Source organism: Patella vulgata, chromosome 3 (assembly GCF_932274485.2).
Source record: "Patella vulgata chromosome 3, xgPatVulg1.2, whole genome shotgun sequence".
Lineage (NCBI taxonomy): Eukaryota > Metazoa > Mollusca > Gastropoda > Patellidae > Patella > Patella vulgata.
The window spans coordinates 55,901,002-55,920,259 of NC_065881.2; the positions used below are offsets into that span (position 1 = coordinate 55,901,002).

A 19,258-nucleotide genomic window follows, 5' to 3' on the forward strand; every position below is an offset into this window, starting at 1 on the left:
TGTTGTTTTATTTCATACATTTCTTCTTATGGGCTGGCTGAAAAGGTCTAAGCCTGAAAACTGTGGATGACGGACTGATGACCATATATGACCACAGTTGAATGTAAGCGTATCTACAATACATATAAGATAGAATGTTTATATTATGTCAATTATTTACACATACAATAAATAATTCAAAATATATTTATACATGCATATTCTCTTAACACTTACAGACACTTTATTCCTGTTTGGGTGAACTCAATTCAATAAAATATTAAAGTATTTGAGCTCTTAAAAGCTGGTATTTTGAATTACCAGTAACATGTATAAAATTGTGCCTTGTATATATCGAGAAATCCAGTATTTGATTTCACCAGAAAGATACTAACCAAATGTTGAATATCAATATAACTTCAATTGTATTTCACATGGACTTTCTACATATAGATAATATTTGAACTGTTCTACTCAAATTCAGAGAACAATGAAACATAGTGAATGTCAACACTTTCAATTCTAAACTGTAAGTAATCAAAATACCATAACATATATGTTAATGCTTGTTGGAATGAAAATCAAAAGAATTAATACAACTTGTCACATCAATACTGTAACTTATAGACAACATCAAAACAGCCTGATACAGGCGATACTAATGAAACAGAATCTTTTTCTGGGACTTGTTAGATATGAATTGAAAATTAATCAATTTACTCTTTTCAGCTGAATTGTATATAATGTTTTAACCTGAAAATATAGATGCAACAGGATAAAGAAAAAATAGATATAATTTCATAGACTTCAATAACATAAAGGCATTAAAATAACGGTATTACAATATATACAGTTGATCTGATGAAAAACAAGAGTCCCACACCTTATAAGGTTCATAATACATTGTCTTGGATATATAAATGCGTTTAAATCTTCAAAATATTTACGATAGCAAAGTAATCATTACCAATATCTACAAATTATGACATTATACTACTTTAAATACATAATAAATTCATAAAAAGTGAAAAATGACAGCATCATATTTTTCCTTAGTCTAATGGGTACGGAAGATTACCCCAATAAATGCATCTGTATATCCACTATCTGAGTTAAATATGAATAAATGACATGCTAAGCATTTTGAGAGTTGCTAGACCATACATATCCCTTACCAGTCTAGTTAGAATCCATCCAGTCCAGATTATATTGACTTTGGTTCCCCTTGACAGTGATGCAGGACGGGGGGTGTCCTGACAAGGACAGTTGTCTAGACATTTGGATGTGACGAAAAACCGAGGTCCCGTGTATATATTGTCGAGCATGTAAAAGATCCCTTGACAGTTGGAATTTGATATAAGAGTAGGCCATAGTGCCACTGTCCAGGCGAAATTTCCCTCATAGCACACGGCATGGCGTATGCCCGTATAGGTGCAGAACAGTAGGACGTTAATCCCCATTTCATTTCATTTTTCATTTTCACTTTGGCTACATGAATATTGTTCTTTACAAAATAATTTGACTTGTCTATCCTGTGTGAAAGATCAAACAGAAATTTATACATTGTAAGAATGCATTGGGAACTGGTTGAGTCAATAAGCGACTAAAAATATCAGTAAGACTTCAATTAAGTAAAAATAAGTTTCATGGCCCTCGACCCTAATGAAGAAGTTGAAAATGTATTTACGTCGACAGGTCATTGGAATAAAGTAATGGTCTAAAAACCATGGGTTTACTTTCTCATAAGGGACCACATAATAATCATCAGTATTTACAATGCCATTCCCAAATGAAATTTAATTTTTCCTCATTTTCCAATCAAAATTGGCAATTATTATCACATCTAAACGGCTCAAATAAATTAATATATTAAAGATTCTGCATACATATATAGTACATATATTACATGATAAACCAATTCTTGAAAATTTCAAACATGTAACTCTTACGTCTGAAAAAGTTCCTCAACACAAACAAAAAAAGTAAAGCACCTATCATGGTGATTTAAGATTGTTATAAAACAATTAATTCATAAGTGGTTATTATCTTAACACTTTCAAATCATTTCTTTGTTTTATTTTTTGATAACTGTGGTATATAAACACTAGAATTTATGTGTAAATATGTGTTATAGTTAAAATATACAACTGTGGTATATAAACACTAGAAATCATATCTAATAGTTTAAATATAGGATGAATAGTTTGTGTTTTTAGAAATATACAAGTAATCACAGATAATTATTATGATAAATTCTGTACAATAAAAGAACATGATATGAGGTGTTATCAGCTTGATAATTCAGATTGTGTAGGATTTAATCGTCTTTCTGTGGCTTCTAAAATCAAACTTCTTCTGCTTTGAGCATTTTCGTTAGTTGATTCGGATAAATTTGTTGTTATATCTTCACAACTATATTCGGTAGTATCACTGGAATCAATATCATCTGGATTAGTTCTTGACAAAAATCGCCTAAAATACAACCAAATACACTTTTGTATACATCACATCAACTGTCATAAACATGATAAAAGTGGGTGAAATAGATAATGATAGCAGTCATAGAAACAAATAACAGAAGTCCAAGTAGTCTTAGGTCAATAATGTATTAATAATTTTTCTGTGTATGAGCTAATATTGGTGAGCTCAAAAAGTCATGCTTTCATAAAAAGTAGAGCATTATCAAACAAATCGTTTGGGGTGGTCAAGAGTAGCATAGCTCCTTGATCATACAAGGGGATTGGTGTGGTCAAGAGTAGCATAGCTCATTGATCATACAAGAAAATTGGGGTGATCTAAAGTGGCATAGATCATTGATTATTATATAAGGGGATTAGGTGGCTTAAAGTGGCATATATCATTGATCATACAACAGGATTGTGTGGTCTAAACCAGCATAGATTATTTATCATACAAGGGGATTGGGGTAGTCTATAAGTAGCATATACCATTGATCATACAAAGGGGATTATGTGGCTTAAAGTGGCATATACATGTATCACTGATAGTACAACAGTATTGTGTGGTGTTAAGTAACATAGATCAATTATTATATATTGGAGTGGTACTAAGTAGCACAGAACACTGATCATACATGGGGATTGGAGTGGTCTAAATTAGTACTGATTACTGATCATCATATCAAGGATTTTTTATGGTCTAAAGTGGTATAGATTACCAATCATACCATGGTATTAGGATGGTCTAAAGTAGAATTGATTACTGATGAAATGATAAATATAGATCACTGATCAAATGAGGATTGTTTCTATGCTATCAATGTCACTGACCTAATGTAGCAAAGATCAGCCTACTGTACATATATCCTGAATAACGGATGCCTCCAAATTAACTAAAATTCAAAGTCCTCCCAAATATTTACCATACAATTTTTTGTGTGACCACGTCACATCTTCTTTTAAAAGTATATCTTACCGTCGTGCTTGTGTCATCATCGTATTTTTTCTCTGAGCTAACATGTCCATCCTTTCTTCAGATGATTTTGAAAATCGACCACCTGATACATGAAGACCAGGAGAAAATTCTTCACTCCTTAAAAGATGATGAATAATAATATTACATCAACTGGTTCTATTTTGTACACCACAGAAAAAAATCTTACATTATTCCATGCCAGAAGTCAGAACACATAATGAAGCTATCAATATTCAGAAAACATATACATGTACATGTAGTTAACATTTCAATCTGTTAAATTTTATCGTAGTTTTTAATCAATTTAACCCTTTCTGAGCTAATTTAACCCTTCCTGAGTATGCCGCCATGTGATTGTGATTGTGATTGACACTCGATTTAACGGTTAATATAGGATATAACAATTTTAAGTTTTTTTTCCGCCAGTTCCCACAAAGAATTGCCAATACCCCAAAATGTTATCACCAACATCAATCGCCACTTTTATATTTTTATCGCAAATTGAGACATTGGCGACCGGCAGCATGAGCCCTGTTTATATATAAAACTTACAATGATGTTGAAGTAGAAGGCATAGACTCATCTATAAGTTCCTCGGTATTCTCTACTGATGGTAGTATGTCTAAGTCTTCTCTATGTGATGTAGTATACAAGCTTTGTGACATATCGCTATTAGTCATAATATTTTCCTGTAATATATAACATTAATGTTCATATAGTGTTACACTATACTGAGTTAAATGTATTTTATTAAGCAAAGATAAGGGTCATCACATCCAAATTTTTACAACTGGTCAATTTTAATAATGGGATGAAGGCAATATTTTTACAAATAAATTCATGTTCATATTCACATGGTCCTGTGTCCATATCACTTTGCTTAAACATAATTTATGTTCATTTACAGATTTTTGTATGGCAATTTGAATTAGGCCACATTTAGAGTATTAATTTTTTTACAGAGAAAGTCATATACCAAATTTCATTTAATTCAGGAGCTAATGAATTATATTTTATCTAACTTTATATATACAGCAAATTACTAAGTTTCATCAACATTGTTTGAATGTTGACATTAATATGTTCTTGTGCTATTCTTAAAGTATTTTGCTTATAAAGTCACAGTCAATAATCAAAAAATAATTGTGTTCAAATTCCAACTAATTTGATATTCTCAAGCATATAAAGCCATACAGTGGCTCAGTGACTAAAATGCCGGCTCGTTAGCCCGGAGGTCTAAATTTCGCTCCCGATGTTGGTCGAGAAATTTCGCCAGTATTTTCCAGTGCGGTTTCCCCTTGTCGTGGGAATTAAAACGGAAAACAGATATCATTCCTTAATAAGCCACACAAGCTTCAGTAAAATCAGATAGAAAAATGTATACAATAAACTACAATGTTTCTACCAGCGAGTTTCCCTAAAATCAGAAGACTAGAACTACAATATTCTACTTCCATTGACAGAATCACAAGCAGCTATATAATTAATTATAGTCATTTCCATTAAGCATTAAAACTGTTTAAACAAATGATTATAACAAACAAATATCAACAAGTGGAAGTGGTTTCATTAATTTACCTCAGACATGGTAGGTAAAGAATCTATAATTTCTACTGCAGAATCTGTATTTTCTGTTCTTGATGCTAATGAGGTGGTCTGAATAGAAATTGAAAAATAGGTCAAGGGCAACAAATTAAACAATTAGCTAACCCAGTCTCTTCATCTGGATTACCTTAAACTTAAACATGAACCAGCTGTTGCAAGGCAAGATATGTCCACATATTGCAAGAGATGGATAGAGAACAAGCTAAAAATAAAAAGAAGCCATTTTTCGTACAATCAGGGGTCATAATCCAGGAAGTTATGGTCTGAAATGCGCAAATATCAAAGGGACTGAGATATTTGGGATATTAAGATATATTTTAAGTTTCATCAAAATCGGATAAAAATTGTAACTTCTAAAGGGGCCACAACCTAGATATTACATACTTTAAAACTATTTGCATACAAGGAGCGACCATTTTGTCAGGCAGTTTTAGTCCGTTTTTCACAAAATGTGACCTCAATCGTCAATAGGGTGTAATGGGGATACATTAAACGTTTTTTATAAAATCAGATAAAAATTGTGATCTCTTCTAACAAGCTAAAACGTGTTTTTTTTAACAATCAGGGACCATAACATAATCCAGGAAGTTACAGTTCGATATGCGTAAATATCGAAAAGAACCAAGATCTTTGGATTATAATCATAAATTTCAAGTTTCATCAAAATAAGATAAAAATTGTGACTGCTAGAGTGTCCACAACCTTGGTATTTTACACTATTTGCGTACAAGGAGCAGCCATTTTGTCCGGCAGTTTGGGTCAATTTTTTTTGCGTAATTCAAACTCAACCTTCGTTGATGTGTAACAACAGTGATATATTTAACCGTTTTTAAAGTTAAATACAAATTGTGACTTTTAGTGGGTCCACAAGATAAAAATGAGATTTTTCGAAAAAACAAGCGCCATAATCCAAGAAGTTACGTTCAGATATGCGCGATTATCGAAAGGAACAAAGATCTTTGTGATATAAACATAAATTTAAAGTTACATCAAAACCAGATCAAAATTGTGTCATCTAAATGGTCCACAACCTTGATATAACATATATTTGCATTATTTGCCCACGAGGGGCAGCCAACTTGTCTGACAGTTTTGGTCCATTTTCACATAGTTTAAACGGAACCATCATTAGGGTGCAACGGTGACCACAAGCTAAAAACACAATTTTTCGTAAAATCAAGGGGCATAATTCAGGAAGTCACGAGCTGATATGCGCGAATATTGATAGGCAACAAGATCTTTCGGTTATAAACATTTATTTCAAGTTTCATCAAAATCGGATCAAATTTGTAACCTCTAGAGGGTCCACAACCTCAATATACCATATTTTTTACACTATTTGCCTAGGGGCGGAGGCCATTTTATCCGGCAGTTTTGGCCCAATTTTCACGAATTTTGAACTCACCTATCATAACCGTGATCTTTGGGGTATAAACCTATACCTATATACAAATTGTGGACGGACGGACAGGGGCGACGAAAATCTGTGTCCACATAAAAATGTGGGCGTATAAAAACCCACAGTATTATTTAATAAAACTTTAAACTCTCTAGGTGGCGGTCAATCTTTATATTTTATGCAATGGGTTTTATACATTTTTAAGCTTCATATCAAACAAGAACTAAAATAAATCCAACAGATATAGCTAGTATATACATACTGGTGGCACAATTAACCTTCCTTCTAAAATATTATCTATTGTTAAATCCACTGATCTAGTAACACGTAAATCATCCATAATAGTAGGTAATGGCATGCTTGGAAAAACATTCTGAACTTGACGAGCCTGTAATAGGAAAGACGTAAACATATCTTAACTAGGGGTATAATAACCAAAACAAATATTCAATCTTAAACACAGAATTACTACAAAAAGAACTGCACAAAAGTATGTCTCTAAGATAAAATAATGATTTTAGTAATGATCATTTAATATTATTAAAAAGTTTACCATGTTATCTAACTGTGATGTCTGGATACGTTGTTGTTGTTGCCCGGGTAACAAGCTAGTATGAGTCACTTCTACAGAAAAACTTGGTAACCAGCTTACATATCTGGATCCTGCAAAACAGAAATTACAATTCTTTTAAAAAAATTTATATTTTTTTCAGTCCTAGCATTGCACATTGAATAAGCATATTAAAACATATGTTTTCTGTGTTATCAAATGATTTAGTTTATTTTTCATATTACTCTTGAGCAGTGATTCTGTTATGTCAGCATATGCCGGACAGTCCCATCTAGATTGGCAAAAGTCTGGCACCAAATATGCTGAATCGGACATCAAGATATGGTGAATCAAACTGAGGGTATAAAGTACATTTATCAATTACTAATCTCAATAAAGTAATTAAGTGATCAAAGCAATAACAATCTTATACATCTACCTGCATCACATATTTTAGAACTATACACTCAAAACGGTGCAGTAGAAGTTGACGTTGTCAACTTATTATTACAATCAAGTAAATAATGTAGAATTTTACACTATGATCATCAATGAAAAAGAATGACTCGAGCTAAGATGTGTAGAATATGTCGGACTGATAACATTTTGAAACCGAAACACGGTGCTTGAGGCTTCCAACACAATTTCACTTTTATAACACTAAAAAATAGTATCTTACCATCAAAATGGAAGAAATGATTTACAAGTGGTTGATTGACAGCTGGATTGGCAACAGGAATATCATTGGGTACATTAGCTGCTGCCATTGGTATTGCCCCTTCTCTATCTACAGGCTGATCATCACCTAATGACATGCGACATGTCGGACATGCTGTGTCCTGTTCTAATGATGATCTTAAACAAGCACTGAAAACAATATAAAATATTAATAGTTATTACTCAACATGAGACTATTATGAGATGAGACAACATGAGACAAAATGAGACAAGAGTAAGGGAGCTAGGTTCAGATTGTTTCGAAAAATCGCATACAATATTTTTCTACTTTGCTAGATGAATGGACAGTGGTGCCTGATACTCTGAACCTTCATTCTTAAGTTGCGTGTCCCCTTCCCAAGGAGAGTGGGGGGGGGCAACTAAACGTCAAAATTTTCAGTTTATTTCGACTTTTGTGTACAACATTCAACTTTCGTGCATAAGTCAACAAACTTCAGATGTCTCCAAAAACACTGCTTAAGAAAACCGCCGACCCTTCCTTCCTCACTTAAAAAAACACACACTTTACCTCCCTGAGAGATGAGTTAATTTGACTTCCGTGTACAACATTAGAGTGACAATTTTCTCTACAGAAAGTTGGACTCGACACGGTGAATGTGCATGCTTCAGTGGCTTGCCCGAAGTAATTTCTGGCTAACCAAGCAGTATAATAATACTCAGCGCTAGAGTCTATGAGACTATAAATAGCTATCACACATGCAATACTCTACACATCTATCAACTATTACAGTCGTAAAAAATCTATTGTTGACGATTCTGAATAGCAGTAATATTTAGCTTTTTAGTTATTACACTAGCTTTAGAAATTACGTTTGTTTTATTTTTTAAATTGCTTTATCATTAACTATACCGTTAGGAGCGGCAACTTTTGATTTAGTACAGATAATATCTCTGAAATACTTGCGTTAGGCAAGAACATGATACTAGCACTAGTTTCATTTTACTTTAACAAGGTTCTTAAAACAATTGTTGAATTGCCTAACAACATGCATATTTCTAAATTCAATTTCTTGTTCCAGCTTTCAGTTATGTTTCGTAAAAAAGTAGTCTTGATTTTCTCAGCCTGTCAATCAGACATAGAATGGTTAAAAACACAGGCATGAAACCTATTTTTTACTCACAAGTGCCCTGATGTTATGGCCGACACTCGTTACCATCTTTCAGTGTATCATTTATGGATGGTTAAATGGTCATAGCTTATTTAGTACAACATGACCATTTATTTAGTGACTATAAATGTGCAAAACTGATTTAAGGCTTGGTATATATATAAATATTGTGGTGTAATTGTCAAGATATTTGGAGATATTTATTTATGGTGATTCACCCTAACAACATTAATTATTTTGTTAAAAGCTTCACTATTGGTCCGCTAGAACATAAGAACATGAAATCCCCTTTTATCCCGGCTAAGAACAACGAAACTGGGGGCCCATGGGTGAAATGACCAAAAATGACGATTTAATTGGACTTTTGTGTACAACGATCAACTTTCGTGCATATGTCGACCAACCTCAGATGCCATCGAAAACACTGCTCAAGAAGAACCACAACCATTTCTGCTCTAGAAATCACAACAGCTATAATACTAACAATGTATTAAATACAGAGAGAGAAATAAGGTTAAACATTCACTAGACACAAACTAGGTCACTTCAGAACTAACATATGGTTCAATTTTATTTTAATAATTCTCTGGCAAGTAGGGGTCTTTAGAAGTGGGAGGAAACCGGAGGACAAACACCCCTATTCCTTGTCAGGTACAACTGGGGAATCGAAACCACGTCAGTTGACTTAATGACAGATCTTATACACAGCCCAGCTTAACCGGAGCGGGACCCTGGGCCCGACTAGAATTGTGGGGACCCTAACCCGACTTAAAGATTATTTCCTATCCTTTTGAATGGCACGCATGCGTAACAAACAATTAAACGGTCTGTAATACAAGAATAATTACGTCACATGTTTCGACCAATCACAGTGGTTGAGGGATTGCAGACTTACCCAGTCTCGACCCATCGCATCGCTAGAAGTCTAGAACGATCACCGAGAGGAAATTCACAGAGACAGTTGAGGGACAGTTCAGTCTCCGCCCTCGCGCTGCTAGATCGATTACCGTGAAACTTTCATCTGGAATTTGAATTTTTTCTCTTTTTGTCATGAACAGCGGGGCCCTTGGACCCCCAGGCCCATGCCTAAACTTTGCTTTGACCTTACAACACAGCGCTCACGTGCTAACCATTCGGCCATCCAACCCCATGTATCAAATACAACAACCGTATGATTAACTTACTTGTGGAAAAGATGTCCACATGGTAATTTTCTAGCAACATCCATTTTTTCCCAGCATATAGCACAATTATCAGCATTTTTCTCCAGTTCTTCTGTTGTTGCCATAGGAAACCTATAGAAATAAAAACATGTTTTAAACACTCAACACCTTTGTTTTATTTGTGCTATTTTGTCAAATGTTGTAATACATCATGTAGTATCCTGTTAAAAATTCAACTTTGGTATAATGACAGTTAGATGACAGCAGGGAAATTGTTTCACAATGTTACAGATGTAACATAGTTTAAACAGTGGTATAATATTTTGCTTAAGAACACATTTTTCTACCTTACATCCTGACAATTGTCATTAAAAATGCCAGGATAAGTTCAATAAATCAGGAGCTCTAATAATAACTATGTAAGAGGTTGTCACTAGGTATTTCTTAATTCTCTGTTTGTGTCATATCAGGATTGAAATTGAGGAGAGAGAGAGAGAGAGAGAGAGAGAGGGCTTAATGTCCACTCGACACAAACTAGATCATTTCGGGACTAACATATGGGTCAATTTTATTTCAATAATTCGCTTGCGCGTGGGGGTCTTTAGCAGTGGGAGTAAACCGGAGGACCCAGAGAAAACCTATGAGGTTGGACAGGCGCCCCTACACCAGTTGAATCAATGACAGACCTTATGATAAAACGTGCAAGCGCTAACCAATCTGCCATCCAATCCCCTGAAATTGAGGAAACTTGATCGCAATGGTACAGGTATTTAAAATGGAAATTTTGAAGGAAACATTAAAATGAATCATTTTGATATCTCTTTAAAGTTGGCTAAAGTCAAACTGTGTTTGAAATAAAAATAGACCAATGATGAAGATGCTGTGAAAAATAAATACATAATAATTTCATGCTTGTTTATTCACACTGCAGCTATCAGGTAGTCCCCCCTCATTGTCTAAATGTCCCTCTGATATTCTAGATAGGATAAAATTTAAGACCTGTAGAGTGTCCACAAACAAATACAAATGTGAATGGACGAGGGCATATAAAAAAACAAACAAATTTAACTTACTTAGCATCCATATTTTTAACAACACGAAGATAATTTTTATGACGTTTAATTCTTCTTTGGAATTCATAGAATAAATATCTGAGCTGCATACAAATGACAAGGCTTGCCATGCTGAGAAATATATTACCCCAAAGCTGAAAACAATAAAAAACAAACCACAATATTATCTAATAGTGCAACTAGTTTGCAGATTTCATGCATTAAAGTATATTATAGCTGTGTTTAACAATGTGATTTGAGTGGATACAACCAAACAAGATGCCAATGCTAATTTTTTGTTAACATTATGCGACTGAACATAACAAAAAGAAAGTAGAACATAAACAGGAGCTTTTCAGGCCCAATATGTGCCCACCAGCTTAATTGTATGTGCTAAATCTAAAATCATTGTCATCAAATCTATGTGTTTCAAAGTCAGAAGGGCAATAAATCAAAAATATACGATTGAAATATTCGGACTATCCTCCTGGATGTCCATATCAACAATCCCACAAAGTTTTAATAAATCCCATTGTAAACCTTTATCAGTCGAAATGTGAACGGAAAGATAACTCTTAAAAACTCATTCCCAAGAGAAATGTGATCTTAGAAAAGCACTAGAAAGTTAGAATGACTTTCTTACCAACATATGGAGATGATGTGTAAAGTCAATAGACAGAGCAGCTAGTTCAAATACTAGTTCTGTAAAATATACATAGGTAGAACGATTCTCCCAAACACCTTCTACATTCATATCATACAAATGTATAAAATACCTGCAATATCAAACATATATTTCGTTATGTAATTCAGTATTGACAGTTAAAAGGTCAATTGTATCATTTGATTCAAAATTTCTCTGAAGAAACTTCTCTACAGTAAGTTCCCTTTGCCAAATTTTACTAATATTGGGTAGTTGTAGTTCTAAAAGGAATCATAGTATCTCAATTATATTTTGACAAAGAATGCTATTGCTAACATAATATTCATTTCAAGATAACAGTATATAAATAATGTGTCAGATTTATGTTAAAGCAGTCATGGCGAAATTAATTCAAAATCAATGGAGAGTACAACAATGAATATTTCATTGTTCATATTTATTACTTCTATAAGCTATATGCTTATATTTGTCTCATTTATAGACTGGAATGGGGTCATTATTTTACATCTGCAATGTGCATAAGAGAATTTTGTTCAAGAGACATTTCTGCCTTCTATTTCAATCTGTCAAGGGCTCTTTTACATGCATGAGGGCCGACACCATCTAGAGAATTGAAGGCTTGAAAAGTCCTGAAGGTTTTCCTTAGCCAATGTCATAATTTAAGCCAGGGACAGTCTAGTAAAAAGTCCTATTCACCGGGCTATCTAACGATACTTTAGCCGTTTCTGATCCGGTAATATCCGATGGAGCAATCGCGTTTTCCGCAAAAAAACATCATTTTTTTCAAACTATTGAATATATTTTTTCGGCTACCTCTGGCTTACTAATCATTGTCAGGATAGTTTTGATCCGGTAATATCCGATGGAGAAATGGCATTTTTCACGAAAAACATATTCTTTTTGCATTTTTTTCAAAATATCAGATATTTTTTCGACTACTTCCATTTTACAGATCATTGTCAGGATAGTTTTAACACGTGGCTTTGGCTCTTAATTTCCTGTACCAGAAGTTACCGAAACATCCTTGGAGCAATTTTGAAAAAAAATAAAGAAAAATAGAAGATCATTTTCAATAATCTAATGCTTTTTCACTTTTTTGAAAGATTGAGGCCCTTTTTGGACAACTTATTACATTTAGAGGATTTTATATTTTGATGCACACCCCAGACCACCAATAGGACTTTGAATAACACAAGTTCAAGAAGAAAAAATAGGCGTAGTTTTCAAGAAAATGGCATCTCAAAAGGCTCCAAATCGGAAAATATTAGTTTTTTGGCATACCATAATTTATTTCCTAACCATAGAATTCATATTATTTTGATATCATATGATAGTCCATTAATAATGACTTAGTGTCTGTAATAACAATTTACAATAATGACGTAATACAATATAAATAATAATGTATATTACCTGACCAATACATGTAATGTTCGGATACCCAATAATATACACTGTAATAAACATAAAAATATCTTATTATAAAATATTTATTATAACTCTATAATAGATAATTAAATACCGGTACATAGAAATTCATATTCTGACAGTATAATTGTGGTCTCTTAGAAATCAATTTATTAAAAGAAATTAGTTGTTATTTTACAACCTACATTAAAGCATCAGACAAGACAAAATTATTTTCTTTATACTTTTGATTGCAGCACAATTTTCAATGGATTTTTCGGGGGGGTTTTCTAATTCATTTTAACTAGAAATAAATTGTTTGAGTAACTATTTTTGGATGTACTTATCATAAATTCTACATTAAAATGAACACTTTAATTTAATGTAAATATCTCTCAGTAGACGTGTTCCAAAATGATTGCCATTCATTAAGCATAATATTGATAGAGACATAAGACTTGTATTTACCTCTGCAGCCATGAAGGAAAAGATAGTCAATCCAGCATAGAAACCAGTATAAATACAAACAGCCATCAAACCGCCACATGATAATAAGACAATAAATAATAAAACCAACAGTTTTATATGAGCTGATCGTGGGGTTGTTGGAGAGAACGATAGCTGAAAAATAAATAAATCAAAAATAAACATATTGTTTTATATAAATCTATGTCATATAGTAGGGGTATTTGGATAGAGTCCTGTGATTGACAGTAATACAAATATATGCTACATACAATCAACACAGAAAGGGTTCAGATACATAAGTATATTCACTAAAGTATATCAAAAGGGAACAAATTTTCCCAAATCAAAGTTTCCCAAATAATGCATAAACCAAGGTCATGGTCCAATATCTCCAAACAAGTATAACCTTAGATTAAAGTACATATACATTCACATACAGCAGGTACTCAAGCATGTACGCATCAGCGTGAGCAATAAGCATCAAATCTATACATAGGTTTCCATGCACAAAATGTAGGCCCACCAGCAGCTAAGTCGTTCGAGCGGTAAAAAGATAAACAACTTTGAAGCCTCTACTAAGGGGCTAACAAGATTTCGTAGCAAAGGAGACTAACACTGAAAATCAATAGGGTTCTTCCAATCCAAAGAAAAGACCAGTAGTATAAATTCCAGGGATGTTAAAACTTGCAGCTTATAAAATTCTAACAAGATGTAATAGAGCATAACTGAAAAAGTTGAAAATCAAAAAGCTTCATTTCAATAAGACAGAAAATCCATATAAATTTCAAATTGATATTTGGATTATTGTAACCTCTATTGTGCTAACAAGCAATCTGAACGACAGACGAGTGGATGGAGAGATTGGGCTGACAGCAATATAAGATGTGCATTAAAGAATAGGCACATGATTCTGGTATGAAAAACAATCGTCCAACAAAATTTTGACTGGATCATAAACAGCACAAGGAAATGCAAAGAGTTAACAATATAGACCAGGAACCCAGAGTGTCGAACCTAGACACTATAGGCATCTACATACTAACCTGGGATGCACATAAGTGAGCTTCTGCTAGGGTCCAGTCCCTGGGTGTGGCCCTGGTGACCCCTAAAATGACCCACAAAATGGGTTTTACTCATACATTCGATTAACCGGTCAAAACCAATTTTAAATGAAAGGGTACATCTCATTGAGTATAAAATTGCCCATAACAACAGACAATTTTGGCCCTGGGATGGCCCAAACCGACACCCTAAATATGGACCCCAGGGGGCTTAAAAAAAAGGTTATATTCATACATTCGAGGTACCAGTTGAAACTTATTTTAAATGAAAGAGTATATCTCGCTGAGTATGAATTGTCCATAACAGATGATTAGGCCCCTAGAATGGCCCAAACTGAAACCCCAAAAATGAGGGGGGCCAAAAATAGGTTATACTCATGCATTCCAGGTACCTATCAAAATCAATTCTAAATGAAAGAGTACATGTCACTGAGTACGGAATTGCACATAACAGACGATTGTGGCCCCGGGACGGCCCAAACTGACACCTTAATTATGGACCCCGGGGCATAAAAAATGGTTATATTCATTCATGCGAGGTAGCCATTGAAACTAATTCTAAATGAAAGTGTACACCTCACTGAGTTCATATTTAGGGTGTCAGTTTGGGCCATCCCAGGGCCAAAATTGTCTGTTATGGGCAATTTCGTACTCAGTGAGATGTACTCTTACATTTAAAATTGGTTTCGACTGGTACCTTGAATGTATGATTATAACCAATTTGGGGGGTCATACTAGGAACTGGACCCCAGCAGATGCCCATTTCTGTACATCCCAGGTTAGTATATATGTAGATGGCTATATGGTCAGATATTGATACCTCGTTTGTCTGGGTTCGACTCTCTGGGCTCCCAGTCTAATATTAACAACTGTAATTTACAATCATGATACCATTCCGCTATCCTGAAATATTTTTTACATTCCAATGCAGCGGGATACTTACATATTCAAATCTATCTTTTGATAGCTGTGTCATAAGGTGAAAGAAACCGAGAGAAGAAAACCAGGCCACCCATAATACAACTTCTTCCATTGTTTGTACATTCATTACACCAAATACAAAGATAAATTTGTAGAATACAAAGTTCCAAAACTTATCTTTAAGATGCTGGAAAATATAATATAACAGTAAAATAGTACAGCCATGTTCAAATAGTTGAATATGTTTTAGAACACCTAAACTACATGGTGGTATCAGTGATCCATCCTACTTTAGATCACCTAAACTACATGGTGTTATATGTGATCCACACTACTCTGTACTATAAAATGCCATATAAATTAAATTAGGTTAATTACCTGTTGCTCACTGACACGAAGCTCGCCAAACACAATCTTCTGAATAGATTTTGCTAGTAAAATTAATGCACAATATGTTGTGTTTACTAATGTCTGAAATATATGGAAGAACAAAATGTAGCATTATTTAGAATTATCGAGGCTAGTTTAAAAAAGCCATGACAGTTTCCTCCTAACAAAATGAACCAAAATGTAAATATAACAAACCAACAGTGAGGCTGATGTCCCCCGCGAAATCCCAAAATAAATAAATGACACATATTAATTAATCGCAGACGGATGAACCCATTTTAATAGTCCCCTGCAGATCATTTAAAGTAGAAAACAACAAGTGTATGTCTCTTTGATGCTGGAGTTTCGTATTGCTCCAATATTTACAATAAAATATGATCCTTTATACAAGTTAAAATGAAGATTTGCTTTAATAACAGTAATAACAGATGTAATAACAGTGATTCCATAAAAATCTGGATGTAACTTACCCAAACACACCATACTTCTGTAGTCAGGATAAAAATCATATTCCATGCATAACTATCATAAGGTAGAGTGATGTTTACATTTTCATCAAATGTTTCTATAGTATCCTCTGTAGACTCAATAACCTTAATCTCTGTTGTATCATCCTTTTGACCAGTTAGTACATGTATATCATATGGGTTTGTACTTTTTACTGGAACTTCTAATTTTTCAGGTGTGCTGTTAATTGCTTCAACTGATTTTAAAGAGCCTATTTTTATGTCATCTGCAATAGGTGTTATGATTACAGTGTCTGTAGACATCACTGTCTGGTGTGCATATAAAAGACAACATCCCAACAGTACTGCTGATATAGACGTATATGTCTGTAGACTTGGTAATGGAATCCGTTCTAATGATATTGCAGGCATATCTGTTTACTACTCAGAGATCTGTAATACAAGCAGAATTTGTTAGATATTAACTTAAAGTAGCTAAGTCTCTAACTCAATATCATCCAAAGTCTTCGACATTGAAAACCCAGTTTTTTGTCAATTTAAATCAACATTGATGTTGTGATCTTACCAAGAAAAGATGAGTCTCTTATATTCAATATTTAAGACAAAATAAATCGTGTACCATAATACGTTTCAGCACCATTTGTAACAAGGGACTCAAAGAACGGGGCTAGGCATATTCCACAAGTCATGTCCAACGGTGACGTCATATACTTATCGGTGTAGACTGGAATAACCAGACGCTAGAGATTGCTATTCGATTGAGACTTCTGGCATATTTTGCCAAACATAACTGATTTGAAATTAGAGTAAAAACTGAAACGATTGAATGTAAATCAGTTTACAAAAAAACATTGGCAGAAATAAGTATGATACTTGATAGTACTACATATGAACCAGTCAGTAATCGAGCATGACTTTAGTGTCACCATCTTGGAATTATATGTCATATATCAAAAAACCAAAGCCGGTCAATCAATGAACAATTGTCCAAGGAACAAGCATGACAAATTTCCTGTCGATTATACTTGAATTGGCGGAGAATTGGGCTTTGTTAAAAGTAAATAGCACTGCCCCCACCAAAAAAACCCCAACAAGATGAGTAGCAATTAGGGACAAATATACTAGGCTAATATACCCTACTGCAAATGCATGGTCTAAACGACTACTTTAACTTACATGTAATTTAGTCTGTGATGAGTGGAATATAAAATGATATGACAATAAATACATGCATTTAACAATATTTCCGTCAAATGAAATTTGCTTAATGTAATCTCATGAAATAGTCTTAGATCTACGAATATATTAATTTAGTGGCAGATTCAATTTTTCATAATCACTTTCCGGGCAAGATACATGTACACACAACAAAAATTCTAACTCTTACTTTAGTGGATGGCAGCTGTTTTGTAACCTGGCTGTTTCATACTTAGTTCATTTGTACCTCACATGAGGCATTTCGTACTTCACTTCGTACCTCAAATTGATTCGTACCTTTTCCTATGTTGTTGAAATCAGTTAAATAAAAGAAATTGAAATAAAGGTGAAACGATTTGATCAAATGCAACGGCTACGCTAAATTTATAAAAGTGGCTGCCGAGCCATAATTAGAATATGCAAGAGATTAGTTTGTTTTCCTAAATGTGTTTGAAAGAAATTGAAATAAAGGTGAAACATAATTAAATGATTTGGTCAAATCCAATGGCTGCACTAAATTTATAAAAATGGCTGCCGAACAAGCTTTAGCTACGATGATTTAATAACAAAAAGTGAATTTTATGCATCGATAATTACATGAATATGAAACATTTAAATCATATACCACAGCCTGTTAAAACATTACAAAGAACAATTTTTTTTTATGAAAATGGCTGCCGAACGAGAATTATCTACAATGATTTAATAACAAAAAGCGGATTGTATGCTTTAACAATCACCAATCAATTGTCGTCAATATTAAATAATCACAACTCACTGAGCAGAATGGGTTCGATAATCAACACCAGATTTAAAAACAAAAAGGCAGGTAATCGTTTATTATTTCAATTTCTTTCAACAACATATAGATTTATTTTAATTTCATTCAACTTGTTTCAACAACATATAGGAAAAGGTACAAATCAATTTGAGGTACAAATCACATGTGTACTCTAATTATTGTTTGACAGCCATTTTTTATAAATTTAGCGCAGCCGTTAATTGGATGTAGGAAAAGGATCTAATCAATTTGAGTCTGAGGTACAAATCTCGTGCACATTCTAATTCTGGTTCGGCATATTCAATTTCTTTCAACAGATTTCAACAACATAGGAAACGGTGCGAATCAATTTGAGGTACGAAGTGAGGTACGAATAAACTAAGTACGAAACAGCCATTTTATGAAACAGCCTGGACCCACTGACTTTAGTCATAGATGATAGAAAAAATGGGGATTATTGAAGCACATCTAGCCAAAAAAAGGACAGAAAACTCCGAATGACAATTATGCTGTGGGCCTAATCTATTTGTCATTGTGGTCGGAGTTATTTCAACAGACCTTATCACAGCTACAAACAGATATTAGCTAGTATTATTATGAGATAACCACGAACTAACTCAAGCCGCCACCCAATTCTGATTCACATTCAGCGTCGGCAGTGCACCATTTCAAGTTAATTTTCCCCTTTGAGTGTCGTGATAAAAGCCTTTTGGTTTTGAAAATCGTGTGGGCACCGATTCGTGAGACTATCTGTGTTGTTACAATTATTTACTGGTTAATCTATCTAGTTAGAACTACCTGAAATATTTCATCAAAATTTCATTTCTGTGAAACGCTACAACCGGAAGTTTTCATTATAAAGTTCAAGGTTG

The 19,258-nt window shown here is 33.7% G+C and overlaps 1 protein-coding gene across 1 annotated transcript; it reads right to left on the reverse strand.

Annotated features, from left to right (window-relative positions):
- Positions 1 to 125: 125 nt before the first annotated feature.
- LOC126816343 (E3 ubiquitin-protein ligase AMFR) lies at positions 126 to 19,256 on the reverse strand. The gene is made up of 16 exons (XM_050542775.1): positions 19,185 to 19,256; positions 16,412 to 16,840; positions 15,930 to 16,022; positions 15,574 to 15,738; positions 13,570 to 13,722; positions 13,108 to 13,148; positions 11,674 to 11,806; positions 11,052 to 11,185; positions 10,000 to 10,110; positions 7,648 to 7,835; positions 6,972 to 7,081; positions 6,681 to 6,806; positions 4,993 to 5,070; positions 3,967 to 4,103; positions 3,415 to 3,531; positions 126 to 2,451 (listed from the first exon to the last, which is right to left on the reverse strand). The coding sequence occupies exons 2-16, from the start codon at positions 16,817 to 16,819 to the stop codon at positions 2,268 to 2,270; spliced, it is 2,178 nt and encodes a 725-aa protein (XP_050398732.1). The 5' UTR covers positions 16,820 to 16,840; positions 19,185 to 19,256; the 3' UTR covers positions 126 to 2,267.
- Positions 19,257 to 19,258: the final 2 nt, after the last annotated feature.